General features: G+C 33.1%; 2 protein-coding genes and 1 non-coding gene across 3 annotated transcripts; 2 read left to right on the forward strand and 1 right to left on the reverse strand.

Moving 5' to 3' along the window:
- Positions 1–60: 60 nt before the first annotated feature.
- Positions 61–13,465, forward strand: LOC134827675 (G protein-coupled receptor kinase 1). Its single transcript, XM_063840436.1, has 13 exons — positions 61–801; positions 1,325–1,401; positions 1,472–1,545; positions 2,949–3,050; positions 8,976–9,112; positions 9,179–9,230; positions 9,676–9,867; positions 10,367–10,522; positions 11,558–11,884; positions 11,942–12,261; positions 12,331–12,537; positions 12,600–12,750; positions 12,815–13,465. The coding sequence occupies exons 1-13, from the start codon at positions 689–691 to the stop codon at positions 12,995–12,997; spliced, it is 2,091 nt and encodes a 696-aa protein (XP_063696506.1). The 5' UTR covers positions 61–688; the 3' UTR covers positions 12,998–13,465.
- On the reverse strand, positions 3,023–8,525 carry LOC134827673 (uncharacterized). Its single transcript, XM_063840434.1, has 5 exons — positions 6,067–8,525; positions 4,799–4,989; positions 4,034–4,744; positions 3,445–3,974; positions 3,023–3,382 (listed from the first exon to the last, which is right to left on the reverse strand). The coding sequence occupies exons 1-5, from the start codon at positions 8,246–8,248 to the stop codon at positions 3,238–3,240; spliced, it is 3,759 nt and encodes a 1,252-aa protein (XP_063696504.1). The 5' UTR covers positions 8,249–8,525; the 3' UTR covers positions 3,023–3,237.
- On the forward strand, positions 11,398–11,469 carry Trnaq-cug (transfer RNA glutamine (anticodon CUG)). Its single transcript has one exon. It is a non-coding gene; the product is annotated as a tRNA-Gln (tRNA).
- Positions 13,466–13,520: the final 55 nt, after the last annotated feature.

The following is a 13,520-nucleotide window of genomic DNA, read 5'->3' on the forward strand; positions in this document are numbered from 1 at the left end:
GGTCTCCCGCCTCCGAAATCCGAAATTCCGGTTACTCGCCTCAACGTAAGCAGGTAAACATCAAATTTTCTCGCGTTCTAAAATCGCGAAAATCAGGAAAAACGAATAATAAAACTGTCGCAACACCAAGCCCATTCGTGACGGTCATCGCGCGATTAATCGGACAATTAGAAAAACTGCGGAGCTACGATTTAGTGCAAAGGGTACAAAGGCGTATTATCAACACAAAAAAAAATTATAGGAAAAAAAGAAGAGAAGAAAAAGTGAAAATTGTGAAAAACTATTGTTATTGATTTTACTTTTGATATATTTGTGATTCAAAATGAAATTAATATTGGTATAGAGCAAAACGAATTGCTTTCGCAGTCTTGGTGGAAATAGTGTTTTTGAAATTTATGTGCCATAAAAGCCTACACATTTAAGGTCAAATGTATTTCAAGAAAAAGAAAAGTGAAAAAAAGATTGCCGTCTAAGAAGAAAATAAAACGCACACAAGAATATTACGATGCAATACGTGAAAATGATTGAAAAATAGTTCAAGTTGTTAACGAAGAGTGGCAAAGTGACGAGTGAAGCAAAAAAGAAAATCCGAAATTCAAAAAGAAAGAAATTATCATTACAATAAATAAAAAAATACACAACCTACTTATATATAAATATATATATATTTCGAGGAAAACTCATCAAAATGGCGGATTTAGAAGCAGTATTAGCCGACGTGAGCTATTTAATGGCCATGGAAAAATCAAAGTGCACACCAGCTGCTCGAGCCTCCAAAAAGATCATTTTGCCAGACCCAAGGTAATTGAAATTCACATACTACTCCAATGTATATGTACTTCAATATTATGTATCTACACTCGAGTGTCTGTGTGTCATCGCAATGTTTTCATTTTTGCATAGTGCTCTACCATGTACTAGGTATTTAGTACCTACACACATCCAAGTTGACTCAAAGTAAATGATAATTTATGCTAACATTCATGTAGTCATATAATTGAGTCATTATTATTTCCATTTTTATTCTTCTTACTAAAAATAAAATAAAAAAGGCAGTAAAACATGCCGGCTGCCAATAATTTAGCAAAATAAACGACGAGCTTTATAAAAGTGTACATAAACACGCTAATACTCTATTATTTAATATTATCTAATAAAATATTATTGAACATGTATTCATCCTGGAAATGCCAACTAAAGGTATTTTCCTCAATCAATTCATTCATAAAATTATTTATTTTGATACAAATGGAGGTGACTGGTGTTTTTTTTTATTTTTAATATAAAAAATTAAAAACTAATAATTATTTTTTTTAATTTTCAGTGTTCGGAGTGTCATGCATAAATACCTAGAAAAAGAACAAGAAGTTAATTTTGACAAAATTTTCAATCAAGTTTTAGGTAATATCCTCAATCTGTTATTCAAATTAATGGTTTTTAAAGCGTCATTATGATTTTTTTTTCCTTGCAGGTTATTTGTTATTCAAAGATTTTTGTGAAAATGTGTCGGAGGAACCCGTGCCACATCTAAAATTTTACGAAGAGGTAATAAATTTCTTTTCTATATTTGATATTACTACAAACTCACATGTACTACGTCGGTCATCATCGTCGTTTTGTTGTTGTTGTAATATTAATTGTTATATTTCGTAGGATGTTTACACTCAAAATAAGTAAAAAATGTTTTTTATGATACTTCCATATGTTCCAAAAATTTTTTTTAAAAAATCCGCTGTATGAACGCTAAATTTTTGTATTTACAGAAAATTAATTATTTGATCAAGTGCAAAACAAAACTTTTTATGATTAAAAAAAAAACAAATTTTTCATTACATATTTAAAAACGCACAAAAGGAACAATTTTTCTACAAAATGCACGACAACGTCTAGTAAATAAAATATCAAAAGACTGCTTTTCTCTCTCTCGCTCTATTCAAGATGTAACCTAAATATATATTCTAGCAACGCTAGAAGCCATTTGAAAAAAAAAACTAAAGTATATTTGGTATCTTTTGCTTTTATCATTAAAAAAATTTTCAAAACACATAAAGCACTACCTACGTAGCGTGGATTCTCATTATGTATGTGTATAACATTTAAAAAAGTTTCTTCAATGTTGACAGTAGACATCATAAATAGAGTTGATAAAACAGTTTAGCAAAGAAAGTTTTTTCTTTTTCGTGAATGTGTGTAAATATCCCTTGTGTATTTTATTTTGAAAAAAAAAACTAAATGAAAGTATTTTTTCCTCTAGAATTTATTATCAAGGGCATTCCGAATTTTCGCTGAAGTAAATAAATAGCTGTGAAGAAAAATTCACTTTTTTATGATATTCCTATCTAATTTTGTTATGAGGGAAAAGTCTTTGATATTTTTTTTCGCTGTAAGATTACATGAGGACGCTATTCGTTTAATTTGTTTTGTTTGAACACACAACATTTCTTTATTTATTTTTGCCTCGGAAATTTAATACTTAGGTACATAGGCCGAGAAAAGAAAAACAAGTGCTAATACTCTATCGAACGGCAACAACTTCTTATAACTTATTGCCGATGAAAAAGTTTTGCGTAGTACAACACTTTACTTAGTGTAATAGTAAATTGAAATTCATGAAATTAGAATAATGTTTGTTATCTGATAACGATTTCAGTGAGTTTTTTTTCATAATTAAGTCGGGTCGTGACTAAATTTTGTTCAGAATTTTTGAAAATAAAATAAAAAGTAAATAGAGATTTCGTCAAAAAAGGTTAACAAATTTTTTTGATAAAGTTCTATGTTTTGAAATACTACTAAAAAACGTTCAATTTAAATAACGAAAAAAAAAAATAATATTTTTGAAAATATATTTAAATTTTTTTTTTCAATAAAACTACTAAATTCCAATATGAGACGGTCTTATCTTTTTAAATACCTACATACTGATTTTTCAATTTTGTGTATAATTACAGATAAAGAGCTATGAGAAAACCGAGTGTCACGATGAAAGGCGAAAATTAGCGAGAACAATATATGATAATTTTATTATGAAAGAAATGCTGTCACATACTCATGTAAGTATAACCAGATTGAGTTTCAATAAAGATAATTATTATAATATTCACCGAATTTTTGTCAATTGTTTTCGTTTATTTGTTACAATGTTAAAACACGAACAGTAGAATAGGAAAAAATTAATTGGGAATGATCAATCATTCAAACAAATAAAGTATAATACTAAAGAGAAAAATCAACGAAGCATTAGATTCCGAATAACGATTTAAGATCGTTTACAGTGAGACGATAATTGTTTCCAGTCGCTCCTGTTATTATATTATGAGCGATTTTCAATTTTTGTTTCTGCAAATTAAAGATCCGCTCTTCGATCGTACCGCTTGCTCTAAATCTAAAAAAAAATATAAAATGAGGATTAGAATTAAACTCTTTAAATTAGAATATACATCTTACTTGTAAATGAATACATTCTTTGTTTGGCCAATACGGTAACAGCGATCTTCTGCTTGAATTTCGTTCTGAGGGTTCCAATGTGTAGTCATTAGAAAGATGTGATTGGCCTTTGCCAAGTTTAATCCAACACCTCCAACTCCTAAGGACATCAGCAAAATACGAGGGTTCATGCAGTCACTGTTGAATCTCTTTAAAATTTCTGGGCGATCCTTCATATCTGTTTTTCCGGTAAACATTTCGAAAGAAAGAGACATTTCCGACAAATGATCCGCAATGATATCGAGAAAACTTGGCCATTCACACACAATTATTCCTTTGTCTTGTGTAGGGATAAACTTTTCCTTCAAAACTTCCATTAGTTTTGCGAGTTTTGTGCTTGGCCTTTCGCTACTGAATATCTCATTTTTAATATTGAACAAGTCCTTGTTCTCAATGGATTCGTTAATTATCTGACTAATGGCACTAACGTGTTCTGCTTCAACCTCTTCGTTTTCCAAATCATCCGAATCTAGTTCTCCGTTAGTCAGCATCTATTTTTAATAAAAAAATAATGTTATAAATTCTCAAAAAAGTTAAAATCTCGTCTTACGGATTTAATCAAAGCCGGGTGAGTGCAAAGTTGTCTGAGACGCAACAATAATACAAATATGTGGGTATACTGCAAGATCCCGTTAAGTTTGCTAAACATAATTTTTTGCAACTTTTGCATTTCCGCTCCGGTGTACGCGCAAGTTTCCAGTGTTCCCTCTTGTTGAGCTTTGTGATTTAAATAAAGTTTCATTAATGCTTGCGACAACATCATCAATCGTTTGTAAGCTTCGGCTTCTACCGGTTCTAAATCGTATTCGATATCAATTACCACTTTTTCTGCTGATAATAATTGGAGCTCCGCTTTTGTTCGGCGTATCATCAAAGCTTTCAAAATAACGTTTAAACGACTGGTGCCATCGTGCGATCCCTTTCGGTTAGTGGTCCATCTAGTGAAAATGCGTTTTTCGTCGAAAGGAGTGCATTTCAAAAATTTCAAGTATGAAAAAACGTCATCCACGCGGTTATGGACAGGTGTTCCTGTAAGAATCCATCGCATTTTTCCCTGCAGAGCACATATTGCCTCACACTGCTGCGATTCTGAATTGCGAACAAAATGTCCCTCGTCCAATACGATCCGTTTCCAGTACACTTTGTACATTAACTTTTTGCCGAGACGTTTTTCATTGACGACCGCATAGTAGCTGGTTATGACAACATCGTACATCATAAACTCTTCAACTTGTTCAATTTTAGTTGTACCGTGATGGATCTGCAATGAAATTTTGATTTAGATGGTTTCACTTTAAATTGAGTTAAAACTTACAAGCACTTTGATGCCTCTGGAGGATGACGAGATCTCGGCTGCCCATTGAGCTGCGATTGATGGCGGGCATATGACAAGTGTCGGTCCTGTATACCTAATTCCTGCAGGACGAAGTTTATCTGGTATTTTGCGTGAAAGTGTCTCAGCCACCAATGCTATAATGCTCATCGTTTTACCAAGTCCCATGTCGTCTATAATAAAAATGTACTAAATTAGGTCAAAATAATAAAATAGAATTTTCTTGATTTCCTTCCTCCTAATTTTTTTCAATCTTTCGGGATATCTAATATATTTCTTTTAAATTTTGGTTCAATAAATGATTGACATTTCTGTTTAAATAAATATTAATACGACAAAAAGCTAAAGACTAAGAAAAAAGCTAAAATTTTCCTATTTTTAAGACAATGGTCAATGAGGCGTATAAATTTAATATTTTCAGTTTTTTTTTCAACAGGATTTTGATAAAATTATCAAAATATATTAAACTAATTTGAATCCAAATGAAACTCAATAGTTTTGTCCAAAATTTTTGAAATAAAAATAGGGGGGGGACAAAAAAATTAAAAACTTCAAAATACTTTTTTTCATACAATATTACATAAATTTTTTTAAATTTTTTGATCGTTGATCAATATTTTTGAGTTTTTACATTGATTATTAAATTTAAAAAAAAATCAAAAAAATTAAATTAAGGCAAGTGCAATTTCAAAAAAAAATATAATAATGATAATGGTTTTGAAATATTTTTATACGAAAAATAAAAAAATCATCAAAAATTGTTTAAAAAAATTTTGTTAACAAAATTCAAAGAAAAAAAATTAAAAAAAGAAAATGCCAAAAAATTTAAAGTTTAAAAATATTTAAAAAAAATTTTTTGTTCAAAAAATTTTTTATTTTAAAGCACACAATTGAATATTAAAACCATGAAAAAAATCCTTTGGATTTTTGACTTTTCAAAAAATGGAAACAGAATCGCCTAAATTAAATTAAATTATTAAATTAAAATTAAAAAAAACTATTGAGTAATTTTTTTATTTTTGGAGCGGCCTTACTAATTAACTAATTTAAAAAAAAATTGAAAAATATTTTGGTCACGTGACCATTATTTTTTTTTATCAGAATTTAAAAAACAAATTTTTGTTCGTTTTTTGTATAATTTTGTGTTCAAATTTAAAAAATTTATAGTTTTCATGATTTTTCGATAAAAAAACGCAAAAAATAAAAAAAAAATGAAACGATTTTTTTTTTTTTCAAAATTTTATACATACCTGCAATGATGCCTCCAGCAGGATCTTGTGTCTCGCGCCAAAGCATGAACTTTAATCCACTTTGTTGATGTGGCTTCAGCTGTTTTGTGAGACGTGCTGGTGTGGCTTGCAACATTTGAGATGTGGGACGGTCGTTCAAAGATTCGTACGTTGTCTTCAAGCGAGGAATTACCCGGTTACGATCCATGATATAAGAACTAAAATCCTTTTTGCCATACAATTTGCGAACCGAATCCATCTGGTCCACTAGTTCGTCCCACGTTTTGAGATCCCCATTGTTTAGCAATTCCATTAAATGGTTAGCCATCACTTCATCATCCTCCTCCTCGTTTTCTGCATTCTCATCTTCGTGTGGTAGAAGTGCGGGAAGATCGTTTGATGCTCCCAATACGAAAGACAATCCTTGTAATTGACGATCATCAAGGTCTGGAATGTTGCGACGAGGCGTTGTAAAGTTCCGGGTTCGATTTGTAACGAAGCTACTTGAGGCAGTAGTGTTTAATGGACGTTGTTTTCGCAAAGGAGACATGGGGGGAACTACTGCAACATAGGTTTTAATGTGCGATACTGAGCTAGTATTTTGTACTGAGTTTCCACTGAAACTGGGCAAACTTATATTTGTCTGCCCTGTCATTGGTGTGGATGTACTAGGCCGTGCAACACGTTTTCGTGGCAAACGTGGAACTGTGTGCTCTAATTTAACCACCTCCTGCTTTACCACAACATCATCTTCCATTTTGACGAAAGATTCTTCCTTGATAGTGGCCAATTTTGTTTCGCAAAGTAAAACATCTTCGTCGTCGTCAAGAATTTCAATCATTTCGCGTTTCACTTTTGCAAACGACGTTTCACAAAAAGCCGTTTTCTTATCTTCTTTCTTGATGCAGAAAGAATTTCCCGGATTTGATGTTTGTAAATGACGATCTGCATAGTTGTGCCGAAGTAGCAAATCATTATTCGTCATTGTTGAACTACCAGGAAGAGGATTGCTAACAAAAGTGCTGGTCGAAGCAGAAGCATCATTTAATCGGCGACGTTTCGGTAGATAAGCTTCAGGAGTGTTCGACACATGTGAAATTCGACTGAGATCGTGAGATGTGTCTCCACTGAATTTTGGCAAGTTGATATCATTAAGTGCTCTTAAAGGTGTCGAAGTGCAAGGCTTCGGAACGAGACGTGCACGCTTTCTTGCCATAAATGGAACTGTGGCATCTAAATCAATCACCTCAGTTTTTACGACTGTATTGTTCTCGCATATTACAACATCTTCCTCAACTTTGATGATTTCATTTTTGAATGCAGGCACTGCTGTTCCACAACAAATTATTTCATCATCATCGACAATTTCGATCAACTCACTTTTAACGACGTGGTTATCCCTCTTTCGTTTGGCGCTTTGACGAGCTGTTACATAAAGTCCAGCCTCATGTTCTAAATCAATTGTCGAATTCATGATTCCAGTCAAATCGATTGTTTGCGGTGCCGTTGGAACATTTGAGATCGAATTTGGAATATGGGTCAAATCAATCATTTCGATTTTAGGAGTGTGATTTAAGGCGAGATTGCTTTTCGGTTCTTCCGTTTGGATTGCTTGATCCTTACTGCTACGTGGCAACGAATGAGCATGAACATCGGGCAACGGGACATTTTGAACCGGGTTTTCCAGTATAATAATATCATCATCGTGAACTTCATAATGTGCTGCTACATTTTCCTCGTTTGCTGTCGAATCGTCCAAAATATCAACTGTCTCATCAATTATTTCGTCATGGAGAATTTCTGAATAAGCAGCGGCGTTTTCCTCGCTTTCTATGGAATCGTTTAAGAAATCGAAATTAACTTCAAAATTGTCAACTGAAGGACGCGGTGGATCTTTTGAGACTTCGGAATTTGCTTCGACATGATTTGTTTCATCATTGGAAGTTGAAGGCCGCGATGGTGGAACTTCAACAATGGGATCTTCGGAATTCGCTGAGACAGTGACTTCCTTTTCTGACGAATCACTTCCGAAGAATTCTTGGGTGCTTGCAAACTCCACGTTTCTCAATGAATTTAGTTGAAGAATCAACTGTACTTCTTCATCGATCGTAAGCGGAGAAGATGCGTAAATCTCGTCTTCGGGGTTGTAAGCGAACAGTTCTTGAAGATAGCGGTCTTTAAATCTAGTATTTAATTTCGACATCTTGCCAAAAAAGTGACGCCAACTTATTTCTTCTTTTTTACGTAAAACTACGTAAATATCTGGAAACTTTTCACTGAATACACAATTGATGGATGCTACTTTCAAAGTTTTTCACACATTTACCGCGTTTTTGCGTAAAAAAGCACGCTAATTTCACAGAAATTCTTATTAGAAATTTGATCTGGCAATGGCGGTTTTTGTGAATTAAAAGCCTGGACCAATGAGAAAGCTCTTTGATTTTGAACCAATCAGGACACTTTTTTGAATTGACGTGATTGGTCATTAATTGGCCCATGCCCTGCGGAATGAAAAGTGTTCAAATTGATCCCTTAAGTGGTTAATTTTACTCCTTGAGCAATTAAATAATACAAATTGATGGTTCTTGCGACATCGATTACTTTTTTACAAGATTACGATTACTTTTAACTTTTTTGTATCTTTTAAACTTTTTTTTAAATATTTTGACTTTCAATTTCTCTAATTGATTCACAATATTCATAATTTGTTCATAATTTTTCTAAACAAATTATGAATTTATGAAAACATAATTTGAAGATATTTTCATAATTTTGGACAAATATCTGAAGTTTTATTGTTTTACCAATCTGTTTTTAAAATTTGACACCTTTCTTTCTTTGAAATTTGTTTCCTAGATACCTAAGTTGAGGAAAATTTATTTCACTATTTTTAGAATAATAAACATTTCAATTATTTTTTTTCCTTTCAGGAATACTCAAAAGAGGCAGTTGCTTATGTGCAAAAGTATCTTATGAAGAATGAAGTTCCAGTTAATTTGTTCGAGCCATACATAGAGGAAATCTTTAATCACCTAAGGGGTGAGCCATTCCGAAAGTTTCTTGAAAGGTAAAAAAAAATTTTTTGACGATGGACCTTAAAAATTATTAATTTTTTTGCTCATGGTTCTCACAGTGACAAGTACACGAGATTTTGTCAGTGGAAAAACTTGGAGCTAAATATACAGGTGAGTTGTTGTTTTATTGCTGCAAATATTCACATTATGCTTTCATACTTAAGTTTTATTTCCATTCATCCCCGAAATGATGTAACGAAACGTTCTCCAAGCAATTCCAAAGTTTTTAACACTTGAGCTTTGCAGACACGATACCGAAAAAAAGAAGAGACGAAAAATAACACATCTAGAAAATAAATAATAAAAGAAAATTGTTTTGCACATAATTTGTCTCCTTATCCTTCCTTTGTGTGTGTGTGTGAGTGGAAGACATTTCAGCGAAAATGACGAGAGAAAGAGCAAAGTAGATAATCTCACACGGGGCTGTCTGTCCGGTAAATTCGCTACATTTACCAAGGGGGTGAACATATTTTCATTTCACCTAATTCCAGAATGTAATGTCACATAATAAAGACATTCTTCTTTTATTTTTTTCTCCCTTTTTATTGGCAATCAGCTCACAATGAATGACTTTAGTGTACATCGCATAATTGGACGTGGTGGTTTCGGCGAAGTGTACGGTTGCAGGAAAGCAGATACGGGTAAAATGTATGCCATGAAGTGTTTGGACAAGAAACGTATTAAAATGAAACAAGGTGAAACGCTAGCGCTAAACGAGAGGACAATGTTGTCGTTAGTTAGTACGGGGGTAAGTAAATTTGTATTTTTGTCCTATTGAAATTTTGTGGCGTGTGTGTGTGATAGTAAAACTATTTTTTGACTCCCATCATCATCATCATCATCGTCATTATAAAGTTTTCATGCAGCAGTCATAAAAATAGAAAGAACAAAAAAATCAATAAAGTTTACAAGTTGATTGAGCAATGTCGTTCACCTCATTTTACGCATTAGGTATTCGGTACTACTACTTACTATCACACAATTTCAATGTAAAACTAATTAGACGTAATATTTCATGGTTGTGTGAGCGACTTATTGCGCTCGATAAATAAATATGATTGAAATATAATTGATCAATCATAGCACTTACCACATGAAAAACTTGTGAAAAACGTATTCGCTCAGAATATTAATTGTTTCATTTTTTTTTTAATATGATCTAAGTCGTTTATAGTAAAAAGCCTCGCTATTTCAATGAAAGATATTCTCTAGAGCTTTTCTGATTTTCGTTTTTTGTTTTGTTTCAGGTGGATTGTCCATTTATAGTTTGCATGACATACGCCTTCCATACTCCAGATAAATTGTGCTTTATTCTCGATTTAATGAATGGAGGCGATCTGCACTATCACTTGTCCCAGCACGGTGTATTCAATGAGGCTGATATGAAGTTTTACGCAGCAGAGGTAAGGCAATTTCTTGTTTTCTTGAATATTTTTGGAAAATACGTCTTTTATCTTAGAAAAGAATACTTTTTTCCCCAAATTGGTTTTCAAGTTTCAAGAATAAGAAATGACCGATAAAATGTTGATAAAGGCCAATTCCCGGTCTTCCTAGTGAGCCAATATGTGAAGAAATTTTGATTTTTTTTCGAAAATTTGTACTTTTTTGCCCAAAAATGTGAATATTTTGGTCATTTTCTCCAAATTTGCCCCCGTCGTACAAGTCCGATAATTTTTAATTTCAAATTCTTTAGAAAACTTTTTAGCGTTGAAAAATTAGCTTCTCATTTGCATCAAAAACAAAAATCACTAAGAACTTTGAGAAATCCTTTGCGACCTTCTTAGAGAGCTGAGTGAATTTTGAGGATTCTGCTTTGGATGACATAAGAAATGTTAAGATCCATTGTCGGCGTTTCCTGAGAAAGCTTTTGATTTCACAGGACTCTTAAGAGACTATTTCGTATCTCTAATAATTTCTCACAAACTACCTGTCGTTTCCATTTTTGAGTTGTATGAAAGTGAAATCACATAATTCGCCTTTCATGCTAATTCAATCATTCAACGACAGTGACGCCAATCCGGATGTGCGACAAAAAGCACAACTAAATCGTGAGACGAATGAAAATGATGACCGGATATGTCTCGGTGTATTTTTAAAATTTGTTATTTTGACTAATTTTGAGGTTTTTAAGTCTCAAAAATGCTCAAAATAGTGATTTTGGACGAGCGATAGGAAGGACATGTACAAAATGTGTTCAGAACTTGCAAATTGGTGCAAGTCATGCGCACAAAAAGACGCGTGGATAGTAATGGGCCTTTTGCTGCCATACAAGTACACTGGTCCTATGGTGTAATGGTTAGCATATGAGACTCTGAATCTCAGGATCCCAGTTCGAGTCTGGGTAGGACCTGCAAATTTTTTTTCCTGTTTATCAATTTTTTTTTATTTTGTTTTTTATCAGATATATATTTATAAATATTTTTTTTTTATAATTTCAGGTAATTTTAGGATTAGAACACATGCACAAGCGTTACATCGTGTACCGGGACTTGAAGCCGGCTAACATTTTATTGGATGAGAATGGACATGTGCGCATCTCGGATTTAGGCTTAGCTTGTGACTTTTCCAAGAAGAAACCGCATGCATCTGTCGGAACACACGGCTATATGGCACCTGAGGTGTTATCAAAGGGCACACCGTACGACTCGAGCGCTGACTGGTTCAGTTTCGGATGCATGTTGTACAAATTATTAAAAGGCCATTCGCCTTTTAGGCAACACAAAACCAAAGATAAACATGAGATTGATAGAATGACGTTAACAATGGTAAGTTGGGTCTCCTAAAATGCTTCATTATATAAAATTTTAACTTTTTTTTTGTAGACTGTTGAACTCCCGGACTCGTTTAGCAAGGAGTTGAGAGGCTTGTTGGAAGGTTTATTGCAACGTGATATTGACAAGCGATTAGGATGTAAGGGAAATGGAGCTGACGAGGTGAAATCACATCCGTTTTTCGCGGGAATCGATTGGCACCAAGTTTACATTCAGAAATACACACCACCGCTTATACCACCGCGCGGCGAAGTAAATGCCGCTGATGCATTTGACATTGGATCATTCGACGAGGAAGACACAAAGGGCATCAAATTAACGGAACAAGATCAGGAACTTTATAAATATTTTCCACTTACAATATCAGAAAGGTAAATGAGCTTGTTAAAAAATTTCGTAGCTTGTTTGGAAAAATATATAAATATTTTTTTTTATTTTAGATGGCAACAAGAAGTTGCTGAAACCGTTTTCGAAACTGTCAATTCAGAACAAGATAAACTCGAATCGAAACGCAAATCCAAACAAAAGCAAAAATTCGATGCTGACGAAAAAGAATCTGACTGCATTTTGCACGGCTATATCAAAAAACTGGGGGGAGCATTTGCGTCTGTCTGGCAAACAAGATATGCAAAGCTTTATCCCAACAGGTAAGATATTGAAAAAAAAAATAACGTTAATGTTGGATTTTTACTTAAAACCATTCAAATAGGCTTGAATTACACACCGAAAGCAGTAGTACGAAGCCAGAGCTAATTTTCATGGATCAAATTGAGGATGTCTCCCAGGATTATGTCCAACACAAAAATGAGCAATGTATTCAGGTTAAGTTGAGGGACACAAAAATAGTTTTAACAAATCAAGTAAGAATTTTCGTGCTATGAATCCATGTTTGCTAGATAAATAAAACCATTTTTTTCTTCTTAGGACGAAATTGGTTTGAAAGAGTGGGCACAATCATTGCGTTCCGCACACAAAAAATCTCAAGAGCTTCTTGGTTCAATGGCAAAGAAGGCCGGAAAGATATATGGTACTGAAAGAGAGGCTTCCAAAACAGCTTTAATCACCGGAGCACAAGTGCCACAGAAAAACACGAATGGAAGCAACTAGCGGTTGCTTCTACGATCGCGTTCTTGTTTCATAGAACCGAATCGTTTAAAAGATCCACTACTAAAACTAAAATGCAAGGACACATAAAAAGTTGCAACAAAACAAAAAGAAATATCCGCGAAACAGATAGATTTTTGATTCTTGCATTTGAACTGCCCTCTCATTTTCCTTTGTAAATGTACAGCAAAAAAAAACTTTTTTCTTTATCAGTTACAAGAATCAGATCTAAATTATCACAATGTATCGTAATAACAAAGAAAATGTTTGTATAGATATGAAATGCCATTAATTGTGTTGATCAAAATGAAACAAAAAAAGCAAAAAATATTAGGTGTTTATACGTAAGCGAAAATATAAAAAAGGTAGTCTCCAAATTGAGTGTTCAACTTTCTATAGTGATATGTTAATGATAATTTAACCTAAGATTCCTTTCAAACTTTTAAAGTTTTCTTAATTTATTGTTCTTAATTTACCTACGTTCCTTTTCAAGATTTCCTAATACTATGACTTAATTTTTAAATAC

This window comes from Culicoides brevitarsis, chromosome 1 (assembly GCF_036172545.1).
Source record: "Culicoides brevitarsis isolate CSIRO-B50_1 chromosome 1, AGI_CSIRO_Cbre_v1, whole genome shotgun sequence".
Classification (NCBI taxonomy): Eukaryota; Metazoa; Arthropoda; class Insecta; order Diptera; family Ceratopogonidae; genus Culicoides; species Culicoides brevitarsis.

What these genes read in the sequence shown, in the direction of transcription:
- LOC134827675 (XM_063840436.1), top strand. Translation starts at nt 689, where the DNA reads ATGGCGGATTTAGAAGCAGTATTAGCCGACGTGAGCTATTTAATGGCC. An exon ending in ATCATTTTGCCAGACCCAAG is followed by an intron (nt 802 to 1,324) that starts GTAATTGAAATT and finishes TTTAATTTTCAG; the next exon opens with TGTTCGGAGTGTCATGCATA. An exon ending in TGTCGTTAGTTAGTACGGGG is followed by an intron (nt 9,868 to 10,366) that starts GTAAGTAAATTT and finishes GTTTTGTTTCAG; the next exon opens with GTGGATTGTCCATTTATAGT.
- LOC134827673 (XM_063840434.1), bottom strand. Translation starts at nt 8,248, where the DNA reads ATGTCGAAATTAAATACTAGATTTAAAGACCGCTATCTTCAAGAACTG. An exon ending in CCAGAGGCATCAAAGTGCTT is followed by an intron (nt 4,745 to 4,798) that starts GTAAGTTTTAAC and finishes ATTTCATTGCAG; the next exon opens with ATCCATCACGGTACAACTAA. An exon ending in ACCCGGCTTTGATTAAATCC is followed by an intron (nt 3,975 to 4,033) that starts GTAAGACGAGAT and finishes TATTAAAAATAG; the next exon opens with ATGCTGACTAACGGAGAACT.